Source organism: Leuciscus leuciscus (assembly GCF_965113295.1).
Source record: "Leuciscus leuciscus genome assembly, chromosome: 2".
Classification (NCBI taxonomy): Eukaryota; Metazoa; Chordata; class Actinopteri; order Cypriniformes; family Leuciscidae; genus Leuciscus; species Leuciscus leuciscus.
Genome location: NC_138726.1, coordinates 15,085,675 through 15,106,691, shown reverse-complemented (window position 1 = coordinate 15,106,691; position 21,017 = coordinate 15,085,675). Strand labels below are relative to the sequence as shown.

The window sequence follows — 21,017 nt, the reverse complement described above, 5'->3', positions numbered from 1 at the left end:
TAGGTTAGCAAATATATTTTAATATATAATATAATATGTATATATTCATTTAAGCACAATGACAAAACAGCATCATTTTGGTTTAGCTAAATTTACTCCAATAGAGAAGCCACATCTGTAGGTATATCTAACATTTTTTCATACTGTCCATCACTTTGTTGTTTTCACTGCAACGTAAGAAAAAAGAGAGAAAGCAAAAAGAATACTGAAGAAATGCTAACAGCACACTGCCCATGAAGGTTTAATGTTTAATGTCAGAAGAGAAAAATGAGATTCAAACATCAGCGATTTGCAAAGCGTTTCAAGCCAATGTGTCTTGTGAAGCGATAACTGGCTATGCTGAATTAGAAAAAGAAAAAAGAGAACAACTGCAACACATCAATAAATAAATATGCAATGACCCTAAAATGCCCAAACAAAGTCGTCTTTCAGCAACAGTCTTAAACAGACCAAAGTTCAGTATCTATTTTCATTTACAAGTAGCTATTCTACCCGACTTCAGCACAGCATAGCAATCCCACTTCAGTTTACCTGCCACTACACCTCCAAAAGAACCAATCCGAGCGCCTAAACACTAAACACAACTGCACAGCAAAAACTTCTAGGGTGCAAGCTCTTTTTAAAATTGTATGTAGCTTCTTATCATGAGATTAATAAATAGTTCTGCATAATAAAGTCTGTTTTAAGCTTCTGAACAAACAAGAATTCAGTTGGCACTTTGTCATGGCATGAGAGCATGCTTTAATTCTCAGTGTAAACGTTACAAGAATAGCTCTTATGCTCACGCTTTTGCATGTGCTCTATATTTGAATGTGTTTTCCTGCTACAAATGTGCATTACCAATATATGACATGTCTCTCTATTTGCCTTTTTTTTACACATTTCCGTTTCTGCAGTAACATTAACTTGTTTATCATGAGCTATTCAGCTCAAACACTCTCTACAAGGTCTTTACATGTGCACCCGAACATTTTAGAAATGTGAAGTGAAGAAAAAAAGAAAGTTGCAAGAATATGTTTTGGGCCATATTTCACCCTAAAATAATAAAAATAAATAATATTAACTATTATTATTAATGTTGATTTTAATTCAGAAAATAAACAATTATGGTTACCTGACAAAATTTGACAATGTTAATGAAGTCTTAATGGTCCTAAAATACATGTCATGTTCTTCATATAAAATAATATATTGTTTTATTATTTTGGGTTAAAACTGGCCCTAACATTTCTCTGTGAGATTCACCGTACAGAAGTTATATCACCATATTTCTCTTTTCTCAGTTCTGTGATGATCAATGTTCCTGTATTCATTAAAGCACTGTACTACAATCCACTCCCTCAAACTACACCATATTTCAACACCAGCAAAATCACTCTCACAATCTTTTGACAATCTAGGTAACAGCATCACATAAATAATGATAAGTGTTGCAATCTCCACGCAAACCGATTCCACATTTCTCAAGACCTCATTCTAACATTCTGACGGGGAATTTGATACGTACGTAAATTAATGAACCTTAAAGGTGTTCTTGCGTTTACAGCCAGTGGCCTCTCATACATTTCACAACATGACACAAGCATGGGTACTACACAGTCAAAATTGTCATATTATGCCGATAAGCATAACTAAGAAAGAGAACAAGCATTTGGAACAACACTACAATAAAAGAGAAAAAAAAAGAAGAAAAAAACACATTTAAATGATGCTGTAAAGTTAAAACATAAAATTATAGAAAAGGATCTTGAGCCCAGTGCTCTATGTTAAAACCAACATAACAGACCTAATCTGAGCCATCACACGCACATTTACAATTATGAATAGACGTTCCAATTTTGTCCAATTAGTAAACATACATCAGTACAACCAAAACAAGATACAATTGCATTAAATAAATTAATAATAAAACACTTTTATAAATCCACAATATTTTTGTATGTACAACTTAAGAACAAAACATCAGTCAGAACAAAAGAAAAACAAGAAGAAAGAAAATGATATTTTGCTAAAGATAACAAAACCTATTTTTAGGTGTTTTTTATTTATTTATTTTTAATTTTATTTTTTTATTGTGGCATTATTTTGACAAATAAGCACATCCTCCCCCATTGTCATTATTGTAAAGGAAAAAATACATTAAAATAAAAACCTCTATTACAGTAGTGAGAAATAATTATATCAATACATATTGTGTGCTTATGCAAATTATATTTTCATTACATTTATTTTAAGTACTTTTCTTGACAATTCACCCAAAAGGTTTTATTTTAAATTTGTATTTTTTGTTGTTAATTTTTTGTTTGGCTAGATTCAGTGATTTCTGTTATGCCAATATGAATCTTCAGCATTACAAAGCTTTTGCAGCATTATCAAGGCTGATATGTTTTAATACCGTGACATCCAATCTGACAATCAAATGACATGAATTATATGGCTTCAGTGGTCTCTTAGTTCTTACAGTATCGTATCATTTGGCCGAACGCATAATACTCTAGAGAACTGCACGTAGTGGTCATTAACAACATTGAAAATGTGTCTAGAGTTGACGCGTGTGCACAGTACCGAATATATTCTCTGCATAGAGGAAAGGAAGTGGCATTAAACTACAGAAAGACACTGCTTATTCCATTGAGCTCTGCATTATTTCCTGCTGACAGAGGAAATTCATCTGAATACGCCTCTATTGTTCAAAAAGGACACATGGAAAAGGGAGAGCGATAGCAATATGGCTTTTCCAATGTTCTCCAGTTGAGGCGCTGTTTTGAAAATACACTTGGTAAAATTATTTCAAGCGCAAAGCACAGTGCTTAACAGATGCCCTTGATATAGACGAAGCTATCATTGAACAAAGGCTAACCCACAGGTGCTCATGCACACAATATGTGAGCGGCAGACCCACAACAGGTGTGAAATGAAAACCACTGTAAATGACATGAGGACATCTGAAGCCCTTGGTTGCTGGTCTGGGGACGTTATTAAAGTCTTTGATTGGTTGGTAAAACTAGCATAAGCATATAGAGAGCTGATCTAGAATCAGATATCACAGAGAACTCAGTCCACGGATGACAGGACCGGGGATACAACAAAATTTAAAAAACAAAAAAACAACCACAACATTACTGAACAAAACAAACAGAAAAACAAATCATTTCAAAGACTGATCATGGAGTGTCCGATGAGACTGATTTGAGCATTTGGCCGTGTGTCCAGAGAGACACTAGACGGGGAACATCATCACATGTCACATACCGCAAAATTCACAAGATGACATTTGTACACAATTGAGAAACATCAATACAACAACAACAACATAAAAAAATCTAATAAATAAAATCATGTACAATCTGTTTTTGACAGTATTTTTTGTGACTCGTCACATATATCTGGATCTTACACTTTGGAAAATGACAAAAATTTACATTCTGTCATTTACTCGCCCTCAAATCTGTATGACTTTTATTATTTCTTGGAACGAAAAGGAGAACTGTTGCATACAATGCAAGGGGATTTGCGTGCATTCAAATGTGTTACAGTACATTAAGAGGCATCATGCCAGGTTTGAAGTCATTGATTCTAAATGCTATTGGTTCTTGCACGAATACAATGAAAGTGAATGGGGGCAGGTCAAGGACCCAATTGGACAAAGAAGTATACACTTTTTTTGTCCATTTGGGGCCTTGACCTGTCCCCATTCACTTTCATTGTATGAACATTCTACTAAATATCTCGTTTTGAGTATATTTGGAAGAAATATACAGGCTTGGAATGTAATAAATAATTGTCCTTTTTGGGTGGCAACAGCAGAAATAAAGTTTACATTTCACTGATCTAAAACTTGACAGGACATTACATTTACAGTCCTCAGAAATCCACAGTAACTATTTCAAATTAAAAGGGCCACGAATGTTCACGGCCAGTTGCACAAAATGTTCCAGACTTTAACAAATATGTAGTTCTAGATTCGATTTTGCTAAGGTCTTAGAACTTGTTTTCTTAGATTCAATGAAATCACACAACAGAATAATAAATAGAGAGTTGCAGAAACAGCCTGTAACTGAACGATGCATCCTGCCCTCATGCGTGGGTGGAAATGCAGACGCATAAAAACACGCATGGCATGTCCTCAATAACCGTTTTGGCTTTATAATGTGAAAACAACAGTCTGCAGGGGCTAAGCAACAACACAGTGATCAAGCAAATTTAGAGTCGTGTTTGAACAGTCTTTCAGCAGATGGTGTCAATAAAAGGCGCAATCTTACCAACACAATGAATATCACAATCATAATCATGATATTAATATTTGTAAATGCAGCATGATCTTAATATTCTGTGTTAGAACGATTGGCAAAGATGTGTGTTTTTCAAATCAATGTCATACTTATTAAAATATAGCCTACTTTTGTGAAACAAGAATAGTTAGAGTAGCCTACAAATAGAAGAAAACTAAAAAATGATGCGCTGTTTGGATGCACAATGTGATCCATACAGACTTTTGGCCACATAGAGTGCTGCAATTTATGAATATTTATTTACCATTTCATTAACATAATTATTTATTTATTTTTACCACATCCTTGACGTAAATATCTCTGTTTTAGCTGTTTCTTACCCTCTATTAGTATACAAATTATAAACAGAAAATATATGTGATATCATCCTAATGTTTCACATAATGTTATACGGAGGCATCTGAATAAACAATTCACAGTAGAAGTAGTCAAATTTAAAGTTTTAACAAAAATATATGCCTTCTATTTCCTGATGCAAATACTGCAGAAATTGAGTTAAAATGTTACTAAACACACATGTTCTACCATGTTCTGTTTTGATGGACTCTGTTTTTAGGCCCGTTATACATCTAATATAGGATATAAATGTCTAATTCTGTCTCCCATATGTACTAGAACACTATTATAATGATATATAAGACTGCTGTTGTTTGAGAATAAACAATTGTTAAAATATAACTGATAATTGAATAAACTACAATTCATAGAAGTATGATGCAGAAATATAAAAGCAGTATTAATTCTCTACTAGGTAATTGCATACCCTGCAACAATGCATTTAATTTCTAAAGAAGGCAAATATTGGCTTTCTAAGTGGCAATCACACAAATTCAGAGATTAATTCTCTGTAACACTTTTAAATGTTGATATGAGCTTTTTTAAAGGGAATGTACCAACCTCAAGTCTACCCACATTACTAACTAGGGAATAAATGTGTCTAAAGGAACAGTGATCCAGTGGTTAAACCTGTTTCACAACTAGATTCACACCTTAGGCCAGTGGCACATTAAGACATCAACTGCAAATTCCCTATTACATTGGTCTGACCAACTTCTGACAATCCCACTAAATGCTATCAAGGGTCCAAATAAACTCTCTCTCACACATACAATATTCAACACAAGTGTCAGTGAACACAGAACGATTGTTTTTCATTCCGACACACAACTTGACCCATTCACGATACAATTGTAACCAGACTACAAGTCTTTTGGTCGCTGTCTTTTTGTCCATTTCTTTGTCTTCCGTTCTAGTTCTTCATGTGTTCCATGCCTCCGTGGCATGGGCGTGGCTGTAAAGCATCTTGGCAATCTGATTTGCTGCTTGGCTTCTGTTCATTTGGAGGTGATGTGGGCGGGGTGGTGGGAGTGGTTTGGTGACTATGATGGGCAAGATGAAGTGCCGGGGATGAGGAGGAGAGGTCAAGAACTTTGACCTCATGCTTTTTTAGGGGGAGGGGCCAGTTTGATAATTTCATCTTCTGATGGTTGGCGAATGATATCTACAACACAGAAGAGAGACACAAAGAGAACTCTGTTACAGACAACATTACACAGAGTGCTGGGTAGTCACTGATTACATGTAATCTGGATTACATAATCAGATTCCAAAAATTAAGAACTTGTAATTAGATTATATTAGGCCGACATTTTAAAATAATCGTAATCAGACTACTTTTTTTTTTTTTTTTTTTTTTTACATGATTACATGTTATTCTCACAATGGTAGTAACATTGAACTAATTATTCATAAATCATTGATTCTACTTATTTGCTATATTTAAAATTTCTATAAAATTCTACTGCTTATATATGTTCAGGTTTGTTTAATTGCACACACAGACCAGTCACTAGTCATATGTCTATAGCCGCGTTTCCACCGCAGGAACTTTCCTCAGGAACTAGGGACTTTGGGGTGGTACTCGGTGTGTTTCGACCGCAGGGACCAGGGTCTAAATTAAGTTCCGGGTAGAAAGACCCTGCTCGTGAGGTAGTACTTTTTCAAAGTTCAGGAACTTTCGGGGGTGGACCTTGGGCACTGAACATGCTGATTGGTTAAGTTCACGCAGCATTTTGATTGGTTGACTCCACGCAGCATTTTATTTCAACCACCATTTTTAAAAGTCTGTTGTATTGTGTACAGTAAGAGTAGTTTGCTTTTGAGTCTACAAAATACAACCGATGGACTGATGACGCGGTTTAGGCTTTATTAAAGGAGAACTCCGGTGAATTTTTAAGTTAATCTTGATCGTTTTACCTTTGTGAGTACTGTCTATAGAAAAAAAAAACGAACCGGATTGGTGCTTGCAACGCGGAGCTGTTACAGTTAATGCCCAGAGCTCCCATTCAGCTAAAACGGCAGTTATGGGGGCATAAACCTAAAGAGTGTCTTTGTGCCTCTTAACAGACACAAAATGCAATTAAAATGTCTGTCCAACATGAACAGGGCCCTTACATGACAACAAGATGCGTTTAGCAACTTAGCCATTGTTTAAACTCACCTAAATAGTGTTTTAGACGGCTAGCTGTAGTCTCGCGCTGAAGTCCCGTGGGAACTCAGTTGTAGCCGGAACACGACGCTCCTCCCACCTGCACTATGTGCGCGAATTAACAAAACAAAATAGACGAGCACTGATACTAAAGCGTGTTCAGAAAGCTCGTATGCGTATAAAATTAGACAACGTATGTTATCAGTTATTGTGAGATGCCTGGGACGAACGCGCAAAAATTTCCTCTTTCGCAAATACGCTTAAAAAAAGCCTGAACCCCAGTCTATCAATCATAAAAAGTGAATAGTCTTGTAAATAGTTGTTTGTTACTAACCTCAAAGCGCTATTTCAATCCTGTTATAGTAAATTTGTAACATGGTTTGGAGTGCCTTGCAATAGATGACAATGTGTAAACATAATGACTTAATAATAAAAGCTGTGGCAGAAAAGAGACGAGCACAGATAAAGCGTGTTCAGTAAGCTCGTAATGCTAACGTTAGATATAAAATTTGTATGTTATCAGCTATTGCGGACATTGACCGTGAGATGGCTGGGATGAACGCGCAGAAAGTTTCCTCTTCCACAAATACCCTTAATAAAGCCTGAAACTCGTCGCCAGTCCACCAGTTTTTTTTTTTAAATTCCATATTTGCAGACAGACAACTCTTACTGCATGAAGCCACGACACGAACCGCAATAGATTTTTTAAAAAGGGAGGTTAAAAATAAATAAATGCTGCGTGGAGTCATGCAACCAAAATGCGGCGTGAACACAACCAATCAGCTTGTGCAGCGCACAAGTCCCACCCCTGAAAGTTCCTGAACTTTGAAAAAGTACTACCTCATGAGCAGGGACTATCGGAGGGGGAAATATTTACCCGGAACTTCATTTAGACCCTGGTTCCTGCGGTATAAACACATCGAGTACCAGCCCAAAGTTCCTAGTTCCTGGGGAAAGTTCCTGCTGTGGAAACGCGGCTATACTGTGGGAATGACTGCCTTACTAGGCTGTGGGAATGACTGCCTTACTAGGCTGTGAAAATGCACAAACATAGTGGGCATAGCATAAATTACCCAGTTGGAGTCAGGACCGTGTCAACACCATGGTCGCAATCCCATGTAACTCATAAAAGTGGCGCTATTCCCTAAGCCAATATACTAGGAATGATCTATGCTCTACAGCAAGAGAAGTCCCGGGCTGTTCCATCTTCATCCCTCCTTTGCGAGACAGGGCTCAGCATGTCAGGTATATCTCACCAGTATTTGACAACATAGGGAGCAGCCAATCACAAGGTAGCTTCTACTCCATTTTAAACCCTACCTAAAGACCCAAAAGTAACTGGGGCAGGCCAGTACCCTGCCTTGAGACAATGCACTCTACCTAAGACCCGCTATAGTTAAAAAAGCCAAACCAGACGGAAGGTCCCTTACCACGGCTCATCCTCAAGAGCTGAACGCGTTTGCTCCATTGGCAAGGCAGGAACCTTCAAAGAGGACGCAGAACCAAGGGAAGGGATAGCTAGCAAGCTGCTCTTCAACTGGGGCATCCTCACATATCGTTGCTCACACAGTCTCAACACATGAGGATAATTTGAATACATGGGAGAGACTATATGATCTAAATATAAATTCCTCCATTATCTTGACACCTCAGTGTGGAGACATAGAAGGAATAAAAGCCCATAAACTTATAGGTGGGACAATGGAGGAGGCGGATTATTAATAACACCCGCCTCAATTCTCTCTGCATCTAATTCCTCAGAATTAGACAAATCACATTAATCAGTCAGATCGTAGGTGGCCACAGAGGGGCTTCCTGAAACGACATGAAAACAACATAGCAGGAGAAGCCCAAAAGAGTCAAACTTCAGTCAGGCTTAAGAATACAAATATGACCCGGAGGGGCTGCATATGGAGTATCACTGGGGTGTCCAGCCACAGGTGCAATATTTCAACCCCAGGGGTGGCAAGGTGGTTTGCCGAGGGAAGGACATGCTCAAAGAGGCTTACAGTGGAAATATACACGTTGGGGTCGCCCAGAGGGGGAACCATGCACATGGAGGCACCTAGCCAAGCGCGAAAGCTGCCGGTGGCATAACTCTGGCGTTGGCGTCAACAGCGCTGGAGGAACTCAGGGCCTGCGGGGAGGCTCACCTGAGAAAATATCGCACGTATCCCGTCCGTGGAGAGGAATGGCGAGCAAGCGAAGACAGAATCTAGTACTGGCTGGTTGAAGCGAGTACATGAGAAGAAACTGTCTCCACTCGGAGATTGTAGAATCTCGCGAATGTGTTAGGTGTCGCCCAGCTTGCAGCTCTGAAGATGTCTGTTAGCGAGGTGCCACGCGCTAGAGCCCAAGAGGAGGCCACACTCCGGGTGGAGTGGGCCTTCACACCAAGGGGGCACGGTCGACCTTGCTGCTGGTATGCCAAAGCAATGGCGTCCACTATCCAGTGATCCACGGTCATTAGCCGCGTCCTGCCAGAGGAGGCCAGGGAAGGACCAGCGTTCCACTGGGGCGTGCTCTGGCAGGGGTCTGGCGACAGAGGAGGACGAGAGTGACGAGGCTCGTGAGCGGCGCGCACTGTCATCCGAGAACTCGGTGTGCTCAGAAATGGGTGTATCAGTTCTTTCTTTGACCGAAATAGGGTGCTGCTCGTCGTGGGACGAGCAGCGGGGTCGGGAAAACCAAGGATTCTCCACCGGGGGAAGGAGTGGCCCTGCTAACATCTCCTGGGAAGAACTGATCGCCATCTCTGAGCAGCCCGTCTCAGGAGCGCCGCTTAGCCTGGCGTTTAGCGGGGCGCGAGAGGGCTGTGGCGCCTTCCTGCGGCTTTCTCCACGACGCGGCCCGGTGAAGGCTCCTGCTGGGGCCGTGCGGGAGGGGCGGGAGCCGCAGGAGCGACCACAACCAGAAGTGCATGGGCGAGGCATCTTTAAAAAGACGTGCCGCGTGCAATCTCTTTTGTGAGAGGAAAAGTCTCCGCAGAGTGTTGAAGCAACCAGGGAGATGAACACACAAACACTGGGAGATGAACACACAAACACTGGCAGATCACTGCACAGATCAGCAGGGAATGTGCACTCGCTGGAACTCGCCATCACACCAACACCTGGAGAGAAGCTCGTCTCGAAGAGTGGAGAATGAAGATCTCAGATTTGGCTTTGTGGAGTGAAGTGGAAAACTTGGCTCCAAAGTGAAAACATATCTGCATGTTGCCGGCGTACTTCCTTATATACCCACGAGGTGGGGCAGAGTTACGCTATGCAAATTCCGCAGACCCATGGCATTTATTTGCCATTGGCTCGTTTTATATACTCGAAGGTGATAGGCTTTCTAAGCAAAACCACATTCGTCGTCAATGACGTAACTCGTAGTAACCACGAAAGGGAAATTCAATTTCAAGTTCAGTTTAATTGTCTGTGAGGCTAGTCTATACGCTGTTTTTCAGTTAATTTTTTAGACGCGCTCCAATTCATGGAGACCATGAAAGTACGTCCTGTTCATTTTCTTTTCTTTTACAAAGGCACAACGTTTCTTGTTGTTGTGAGTTTACACAAATAAAAGTAGTTGTGACTAGGCTATTATTCATTTCTGTATGACCAGAAATGATGGAGTATTTTAAGTTGTTTCCACGGTTGACAGGAAAATGCGAGTGATGGCACCGGCGCCTCCACCATGTCATGCAGTGCGCGCTTCACACTCCGCACAAACACTTGGATATGCGCCTAATAATAGCGAACATTTATCTAGATTAACGTTAGAGCGAGCGGCCATGCCAGACGGATAAGTCCTCTTCATGTTTAACAAATCAAATTATGTTGTATTTTCTTACGCCAGTTTGAAAAGGGCGGCTGAAACACAACACTTAGCCTATACTATAGAGATAAACGCCCAACGCTGGTGTTTTTCTTTAAATACATTTGTTTAGGCTTTAAAATAAATATTGTTTGTGGGCTAATTAATGCCACAATAATTTATGTTTATTTTATAGCTACTTAAATTAAAAAATTTTGCTTTGCATTGAATACCATTTAAAGGATTTGTTGTGTGCAATCCCATCCTCCCATAGAAAGCCACTTTAAGAATGTAATTAAATGTGTTGCGTTCATATTCTGGGCTCATGTGCTTTTCTGTAGGATAGTATGGTTTATTAATAAGGTGTGTACAGAATTTGATCTTTTAACATGAATGTCCATTGGGGGCTGCTATTGCTTCAGCTTTTTGAATGTAGAAGTATGATAAAGACATGATAGGCTATATACATTTTATGTGGATAAAGGCATATTTTGTACATGACTACATATGTCTTTATAAAGCCTAGAACATTTGTCGTTTTAACGACATAACATATCGTTATTACGATAAAAGATGTCGTTAAAACGACATAACATCTCATTATTACGAGAATTTTTTTTTTTTTTACGACACATCTCGTTATTACGACATTATTGAGTGGAAAAATAATATGTGGCAGCAATGTGTCACCTTAGGCCTACTCTGACGACACCCAAGATGACGAAATAGTTGGTGAGGTAACAGCTGGAGCAGATCATGACTATGCAGTCACTCCTCTTCCAGGTATGTTTACGCATTTCTGAAAACAAATTATGAAGCAACTTTCCTGTTATATTTTATTAAATCTATTATTGAAGCCTTTATTACTTTATGTCCTTTCACTTTCAAGTCATTTTAGTTCATTTTGACACAAATTACTGTTCCAGCAAATAATGCTGCCACAACTGAGCAATAAAATTAAGATAGACAAAGTCTTAAAATTATCTAAAATGACTATTACAATAAAGATTTGTTTTATTTTGAGTGTGGAACGATTACTTGAAGCTCGACAAGTCGAAAAACATCCGCTGATGTAATTGCCGGTAGATTCTTCAGGGAAGTTGTGAAGAGTAAGGTTAGCGCGCCTTACTCCATTTCCCCGGAAGTCGCTTTACACAACAAACGCTGAACTGGATGTGCATTCTAACTTCTGTGAAAAAGGCCTATTGGTACCGTTTTGACTTCTTTGCTCGCTGTTTTGCCATTATTCTCATGCACTGACTAGTTCACTAAGCTGAACAGCCAATCAGAGTTCTCTCTCTCACCGACGGCCCGAAGCCGATTCAACATGTCGAATCGGCCAAAAAAAAAGGCAGATGCTGTGGAACACACTGAGAAAACTTAGTCGGCCGACACACAAAAACTGCCCGATGGCTGACCGTCGGCTTGGTGTGTCCCTGGCTTTACACAGACAAGCCGTGCACACACAGACTCTCCCGGGGCTCGATATATGTTGTTTACTAAGTCATGCAAGCATTTGAACAACGTCGTTGTAAATCTGTTCATCACATAAAGTCATCATGTCTCTTCAAAAGACTTGGATTTGGATTAAATCGCACTCGATTGATTATTGTTACGATGCCTTTATGACATTTTTTGGATCTTTTAAGTTTTAGAGGCATGGACATTAAATGGAGGGACAGAAATCTCTGAGGTATAAAAATAGCTTAATTTGTGTTTGGGAGTTTAATGAAAATCGTATAGGTTTGAAGCGACACGCGGGTGAGTACGTGGTGACAGAATTTACATTTTTGGGTGAATTATACCTTACAAATTCAGTAAGCTAAGTATTGGATAAAACTAACTCTATTTACATCAATGATACATATCGTCGCATTTTTATTGCGTCAATATCACGATGTATCGTTACACCCCTATTTGGTAATACACAGAAACCATCATCGACTGTGATCAAAAGTGGTTTTTGATTAAATTACGGGCAGACATGCATTATTTAGTGTTTTATAAACTGAACGCTACACCTGCTTACCATTTCTCATGCAAAAATGTCTTATTCTTTATTATTATAAAAATACCCCAAGCCACATGAACAACACATACATAACATATATCGTCGTAATCATATTTGGCTTCATGTTTCCACTGTAGAAACGTTTCTCTCAGTTATTTATCTCAGTACCCCATGTGAAACGAGGAAATGAACACAATGTTGTCATTCGGAGGGTCATAGGGATCTATGTTTACATGTACCTCAGACACTGGTCACGCTGATGGGGTTACCCATAGTGTCAATACCAGACAAAGCATCGAAGTTCCACTTCGAAAGGGAAATGTAATTTGGTGCAGATGCTGATATTTGTATGGTCAACAAATAGGATAAAATTCTGATAGCTTGTAATGTAAAACAATGAGATCTTTAAAACAGTATAGCAGACTACTTTCATAAAATGGTTAAAAAAAATATCAGTTGTCACTCTATATCTCCCAAAAATATGTCTTAGTGGGATATTAAAATGCTTAGTTTTATGATCAAAGCTCTAGTATAGTTTTAAAACAATGCAATACAATGATGATTAACATATGATCAATTAAATGATACTCAAAAGTATGGATAATCTAGTAAACCTACATTGCTTCAGTCCAATAAGTGTTCATCTTGAAATATTGCTAATATAAAAGTTACTCTTGTGTTTCTTATAAAAATCTGTAAAGATTTCACAGCAAAAAGACATGTCACAACCTGAAGATGTACAGTTATAATTATATTAAGTATACTTTTACTAGCTAAAATAAACCCTATAAACTATCCATCAGACCACAGAAGGCATGTAGTAGATTGTGTGCTACAAGTTTTTCAGCAAAGTTGATCATGTTGATAATGTAGAAGCATTGGGAATGTGTATTTAACATAATACAGTAGGCTTTATATGGTTCATGTAATCTGAGGTTCCTTGAGTAAAATACTGCCTATGTAGACAGCAAGACTGACAGTAAGACTCACTCCTTCAGAAGTAAATAGGATGAAACAGTGGAGCAATGTCAGAAATTATGCTACTGTAATGATTTGGTGGTGGTGAGACAGCATTCAGCAGACAAACAAATGTAATCCAAGGTCATAGTCCATACCAGACAGAGGGTCAAGCACATGTAAACAGTCCAAACACAAATCCAATCCAATGAGGCAGATGTGAACAAGAAATGCAAAACTCAGGAAAATATAAAGAAACCAGAAACTGCTCAAAATGCTGACAGAAACCGAACCGAAACTAACCAAACCAAACTGAAGGCATTTAAATAGACAGGGTGATGATCAAATGAAACAAGACACAGCTGAAACAGATCAACTAATAATGAGCAGAGGATTCTGGGAAACGAAGTCCAGGAATAACAGAGTCTATGGAAACGGTAAGGGACTAGGCTGCCATCAGTTGACACATGATGGCACCTGCAGCTGACAGATGTAACAGCTATGATCTGTTGATTGTGTTTATTTTTATGGAGTAAAAGACACAGAGACTTTTAAAGGAACTGATCTTTACCCTTATATTTCTTTGCAGAGGGGATGCGTGTGAGTTTGGTGTCAATTTCGTCATCTTCAGAGATCTTTAGCACGGTTGTGCGGTACTCAATGACCCGGGTCAAGAGGTCAGGTCGCCGTGAGATCTCAAAGATGTGCTCTATGTAGGATAGGTCATCTATGCAAAACAGACAAATCACAGAGATGTCATATAAAACAGAACAAAAGCATATAAATTATAAATTAAACTGTTATTTAATGGAATGGAAATGCTTGTCATAAATCACTCGGACTCATGCTGTTTCTAACGCATTCAACTTCCTTTGTTGTTTTTTTGAACATAGAATGCTTGAGCATATTTAAACATGGTGCCTCAAAATGTGTCACACCCTTGTGAAAAAGAAGTGCACTAAATTATATTGAATGTGCACTGGCAGTGTACTTCAAATCTTAAAAGTATTTTTTTAATTTGTTTTATTTTTATTAAAGCTGTACTTGTAGATAATATTAAATTAATTAAATAAAGGCCAATTAAGTAAACTTACAGAAAGTAAACTTTCATGACTATGTTTCTTAACACACTTATATGGAATAATTCTCCGGACAATATTCAAAAGGAATTGTAAATTGTATTTGCAATTGCATTTGCAATTTGTATACACAAATTGCGTTTTGGATTTTCTTTTCCGTGTATGTAACATAGCTACCAAATTTCAAATAAAAACGCAAAGTCCATTTGCAATTGCATTTCCAATGTCTTACCAGTTATGACCCTGCCATTTTGGAATAGCAATAGGAAATCACCTATTTTCTATTTCACTTCCTCTGCGTCCTCCCCCAACCCTCACAGAATTCAAATGGAATCGCAATCCCCATTTGCACTTGCATTTCCGATGTCCACAGTCAAATGTCAATAGCCGATTTTCCACTGTCGGGCTAGTGCGAGCCAGGGCTAACTTGCTAGGAGAGGACAAAAGGAGATGGGTCTGTCTGCAGACTGCAAGAGAGGGGCGTAACTTGAAGGGGGCGTAACTGTTACTGTTAGTAAAGCGTAAGCTTTACTGTATACAGAAAAAACAAGCATTTTGAAGATGTCATCTCAGAGGTTTCTGTTCTTGAACAGCTAAGAGTCAGTTTAATTAACTCTAATATGTTCAGTTTATGTTAAACTTGTGCGAGAGCGATTCAAAAGTATACAGAACTGTTCTCTAATTGTTCTCGCGGTAATTTGATGTCATACACCGAAGCTATCGCGGTACTTTTGAGCGATTCAAAAGCATAAGGGAACTGTTCTCTAATCCCTCTCGTGGTAATTTGGAGGTGGGCGTAACTTGAAGGAGCGTGACTTGAAGTGGGCGTAACTTAAAAGGGCATAACTTGAAGTCTTGCAGGGTGCAGACAGATTCTATTGGACAAAAGCCTCGGACCTCAAGCACCGAGCCTGAGTGAAAACAGCTGACTGAAAACTAGCTAGATCACAAAATGAGCATGACAGATGCGAATGTTTGGCCTTTACTTAAGTAGGCCTACTTAAAGGCACACTATGCAGTTTCTGTTTTTCTCAAACAGCGACCCCTAGAGTCGCTGTGGAGTACTTGTATTTCTTCATCGACTCTGCCTAGTGTCTTCCATAGAGGCTGCTTCATATGTTGTTGATGTATGTGACGTCATGCCGTAACTACGAGTTCCTTTACCATCAAAATGATTTCGAAGCAGTTATATTAAGGTACAAATCTTGTATAGTGTGCATTTAAGATTCCAGCATTGATATTTGACCAATGTTTTACAATATTTTTGTTTTACAATTACAGTATTTTATTTTATTTTATTTGTGTCAGGAGTGCACATCAATCATGCTGAATCCAACTGGTATTTAGTATTTCACATAAAAAGATAAAACATACCTATTCAGTTGCACCTGCTTCCATTCCACATAAATAAATAGAACTCCATTAAGGCTTTTAAGTCCAAAGTAGACCCCGAAGCCGCCGCCATTTGCGCCATTTAGAATTTCAGCCGCCGCCAGCCAATAATTTCGTAAGCCAAATTGAGCCGCCATCTGATAAAGTTTGGCTGAGCCGGCTAGAATTATTTGCATCAAATAATAATTCTATCCAATAGAGACATACACACACGAAATATATAGCAGCTAAACAATACACGAGATCTATTTTCCCACTGGATTCATAACAGCACAGTCTTGTGCTCGTTGCTACGATACACAGACTCACAGTGAATTGACGACCAATTAAAATTGCTCGTTTTCCGTACAGAAGAAGCGATGCATTTTTTTCTCGCACTGAGGTGAAATGGCGGAAAGAAGCAAGCAAGGTCATTTTGATCTCACTTCTCACATACTTTCACATACTTTCCTACTTTTTTTTTTTTTTTTTTTACTTAGGCCTACCCAGACTTTTGTTAAATCTTCAGGGCACGGTTGCACAAACACCTGAATCAAAGATTGATGTTATGAACCAAATATTCTGGAACGGAGAGATTTATAGCACTGAACGTGATATTACTACAGTAACAAACCACCATTTCCACATTGCTAATTCACGACGCATGCTTCAGTGTACATTGAAGTGAAATGTGCAAAACTTTGTCCAAAATAATACTGATAACAGTGTGTGTTTATATTAAGGCGAGACACGGCAGGCAAAAACATCGTTTTTTTTTTTACTGGTCAATTTTGAGATTTTTGGATATGTGTCTTCAATAACATGTCTTCTTTCAGACTTGTGGTGAAAAAAAGTCCGAAATACACATTTAGGTCTTTATTTTACTACACTTTGTCTGTTTACGTCTGTAGATTTCTCATAAATTCAACAAAAGTTTGCGTTCTTAATCAACATACTTCTCCGCGATCTCTGCCGTCGCTATTTTAAAATGTTTAGTAGCATACAGACTACAAAATAAATATGACGTTGTGAAAGTAAAATCTGGTGTTTTCTTTATTACATTGTATTGCATTTTGTAGAAATATAGTGTAAGCCATGCATTGCTTGGAAATATTGAGATCTAGTAAATCAGTATAGACATCTGTAACGTTAGACATGAAGTGGCAGCTTCAGCCATTTGCAGCTATGAAAAGTTTGGCGGCTGCAGCAGCCATTTAGGTTTTGCCTGAGCCGGCTAGGCCAGGTCTTCATCAGCCAGCCATTATTCTCAAAACAAATGGCTTCGGGCTCTAGTCCAAAGGCTTACACATTTAGAAAAATATAGATCAAATATTTTTGAGCATTTCTATAAATTTTTCATGAAAAATTTTATAATTCATGAAATGATGCGATGATTGTGATCTGAGGAGGTTTGGGCAATCTATCCCGTCCTCATCCTTTCAGCCAGAGCAACAGAGGGAGCTCATGAGAAGAAAACAGGATTTATTAGTTATATGAGTTAACCGGAGTGAGTGACAGATATGCAGATGCATTAGTCCGGTATCAACAAAGAGAAAGATAAAACATTAAACCAAATAAATACACGATTATGATCATATATGAGTTGTCTACGTTCTTTAAGCAGTATAAACGTATGCAATTATTATCGCAATGATTAGCATAAGCATCCTTTAACGTCGCATGTAAGTCCGTGTCTGAATGTATTTAAAATGTTTTAAATGTTGAAGTTAGCTGGTAGCCTGATATTATAACATGGGAAATGAGCAGCGGTGTTGACCATCTCCTGTCTCAGGTAAACTCCACCTCTCTTCATGGCCACTCCTCAAGCCACAGTTGGCCCGCTTTGGACCAAACAAGGTATTCAGCGGGCCAAAAAAAAAACCCTGACCGAGAAAGCCCAGATGAGGCCGATCAAGCCCTGGAAGTGACAGTGGAAAAGCGACTTGCCCTGGCATGCACTAGCACGCTCGCTTTTGGCCCAACAGTGGAAATGTGGCTAATCAGTCTTGAGGGTGGGGTTTATTGATATAGTCCGAAAGTATGCCACGCCCTGAAGTGGTGGAAAACAAAGCACTGTTTTCATCGTTATTCATTCCTATAAGGAAAAGGAGGAAAAATATACAATAAATGTGTCTATTTTTGTAACAACAACAAAAAAAATTGTCGTAAAACTGCTGTGTAGTTTTTTGCACTTTAAACAAAGCCAAAAACCTACCAAACCAAACAGAAATGAAACCAAAAGAAGACTGCTCTGGTTGCAAGCTACTTGCCAAGAAGAAATGAAGATATATCTATGGAATCCCACAACTAAGCAGCATGTACGTCAAAAATGTTTCAAATGTCAAAATAAAGATACAAATATAGTTTGTATAAAAATAAAATTCTGAAATGAAGCAGAATTCAGAGCATCCTCCTACGAACATGAACTGTGGTTTTCTTTTTGCTTATTTTTTTCTGGTTGCCAGGTAAACATAAAATCTAATCTGGATTTTTTACTTGATATGAATTTAAGTGAAAAAACAAATTTGGCATGTTTTTATTGCAAAAATAGCCAAATTCCCCGTTTTCCACCACTTGTGGGCATGGCATACTTTTTGACTATATCAATAAACCTCACCCTTTAAGACTGATTGACATTTGACTCTGGGCGTCGGAAATGCAAGTGCAAATGGGGATTGCGATTCCATTTGAATTTTGTGAGGGTCGGGGCAGGACGCGGAGGAAGTGAAATAGAAAATGTGTGATTTTCTATTGCTATTCCAAAATAGCAGGGTCAAGACATTGGAAATGCAATTGCAAATGGACTTTGCATTTCCATTTGAAATTTGGCAAACATGTTACATACACGGAAAGAAAATCGAAACACATTTGCAAATCACGCATTTGTGTTTCCATGTCACAACATATGTGTGCACAAATTGAAAATGCAAGTGAAAATACAATTTGCAATTCCCTTTGAATATTGTCCAGAATATTATTCCATACATTTAAGTACACTTTTAAAAAGTGCATTAAAAAGGCATATTTCAAAGACAATAGAATTATGAAATTACATGTAAAGAAGCAGATCCAAAAAAGCACTCTAAAGCACTCACCTATAATACATTTTCAATTAATTGCAATTAACATGCAATTAAGTGTCTGCAAACATTACTAATACTTAAATATTTTCTTTTAAAGTATATTAAATACTTTTATTAAAAGTATGTTAAAGTGTACTTCTTTTTCACAAGGGCGATTATGTCAAACATCGATTGTTCTTCCTTTCAATCACGGCATTTGAGAGGCATGGTAGAGAGGGAGATTATCAGTGACTAATGATTTTTAAATGAAAATTAAGGTTTGACTACTTCATTCACTCTGTTGATTGAAACTGAAGAGGCCAGTGTCTTTTGCTCTCTGTCTCACCTTGTGCCAGTTTGTCATTCTTCTCCAGGTAGCTGAACCACTCTTTGGAGGAGATGATGGAGTTACTCTGTTCTTCAGGGATGTCCTCCTTACAGGCTGACTTCAGCTGCTCCACGTCTTCATTAGTGATGTTCTCAGACAGATCACTCAACAACGAGCTGTATTCAGACATTCTCTGGGAAAGACGGACAGAATGAACAAATAAGCACAAAAACGTATATGTAAGCTCTGCTTCATATAATAGCATTGTGCGATATCAGAATAACCTAAGAATGTCTTTCTGCAATACGAACAGTATTACCAGAAATAGTAGAAATCTCTCTCTAGGACTAGTACTAGATGCATGTATCAACCCAAAGTTTTATACTTTTTTGGACCTTTTGTCATTGCTTCATTCATTTTTTGTTTGTTTATTTCCTGAGGCGCTCTCAATGACGTAATGACAGGCTCAGAATGACGTAATCGGCAAAATTTTTCTACGAGGAAGGAAGCGGAGACAGCTTGTCCATCTTTTTTTACAGTCTATGGGACAGACCCTGAGGGTTATAGGTCAAAGTTTCCCTTGTCACAGCACTCTGTCTCCCTCTAGTGGAGCTCATGACCATCATAATTAACAAAAGCAAGATCTTCCCACTTCCTCAGAAATTCCTGCCTCACAAACAGTGCTGTTATCATCAGCACCTTCATGTTGTCAAAATACCAAGACGTGGTACGATATACTGCAAGCTCCATGTGGCCACATTTACTGTGATGGCAAACAAATCAATCTGAACGCGTTTGCTGTTGGCAGCCCACATGAGGACAGAGGTCTGAGGAAACTGTGCAGGATCCAAAGCCAAGATGGACGCCTCTGTTATTTTACAATGTATTGTTTGTGCTGTGTGACAGCCGGTTTAACAGTGCAGACATTCTACATTCATCACCCTCAATTTCACTGATTTAATACAGTGTGTGAGTGATGGAAGAAATAGAAAAAGTGGGAAACATACAAAGGCATCCCTCCAACACACGCTTTATACAAATGTCATATATGTACAAACACTGTTGGCATGCTGCTGTTTATTTGCTACCGTCTGTGACAGTATCTGTAAACCACACTGATCTGCTGGTGACCTAAATACAGCGCTGCAGTTACGTTATCCACCAGCAGAGGGAGATAAGAAAAAGATAAGGAGATACAGGGAGATACAGAGAGAGAGAGAGAGAGAGAGAGAGAGAGAGAGAGAGAGAGAGAGAGAGAGAGAGAAGAATAATAATAATGTATAAGGTCCATGCAAATGTAGTTTGACACATCTCATGTCACATCCAAAATCAGAGCAATGCAAAAAATAGTGTTAGAGATTCAGGTAAGTGCACGGGTTTAGATTTAGCTGTTATCATGACACTCAACATGCCTCTTGCTTTTGTTAACACTGTACACAAATAAAAATGTTTGTGCAGCACATAATTAATAGAAAGACAAGAACAATCAAAATTCAGTATGCAAATAGATCCAGGAAAGAAGACTGATCATAAGATAGAATGCAAACATTATTATTACCCTTATAAAAAAATAAGTTTATTCGTGTGTGCTATAAGTAGCCTGTACTTCTTATAAACTAAAAATAAGTATA

General features: G+C 38.5%; 1 protein-coding gene across 2 annotated transcripts in view; it reads right to left on the bottom strand.

Annotated features, from left to right (window-relative positions):
* The window catches only part of pea15 (proliferation and apoptosis adaptor protein 15), a 74,133-nt gene continuing 53,116 nt past the window's right edge, over nucleotides 1-21,017 (bottom strand). For both annotated transcript variants that reach the window (XM_082153377.1, XM_082153376.1), the window contains 3 exons: nucleotides 19,405-19,579; nucleotides 14,118-14,273; nucleotides 1-5,793 (listed from right to left, as the gene is read on the bottom strand). In XM_082153377.1, coding sequence (XP_082009503.1) covers nucleotides 5,729-5,793; nucleotides 14,118-14,273; nucleotides 19,405-19,576 — 393 coding nt within the window. In that variant the 5' untranslated portion in view covers nucleotides 19,577-19,579 and the 3' untranslated portion in view covers nucleotides 1-5,728. The remainder of the gene's footprint in view (nucleotides 5,794-14,117; nucleotides 14,274-19,404; nucleotides 19,580-21,017) is intronic.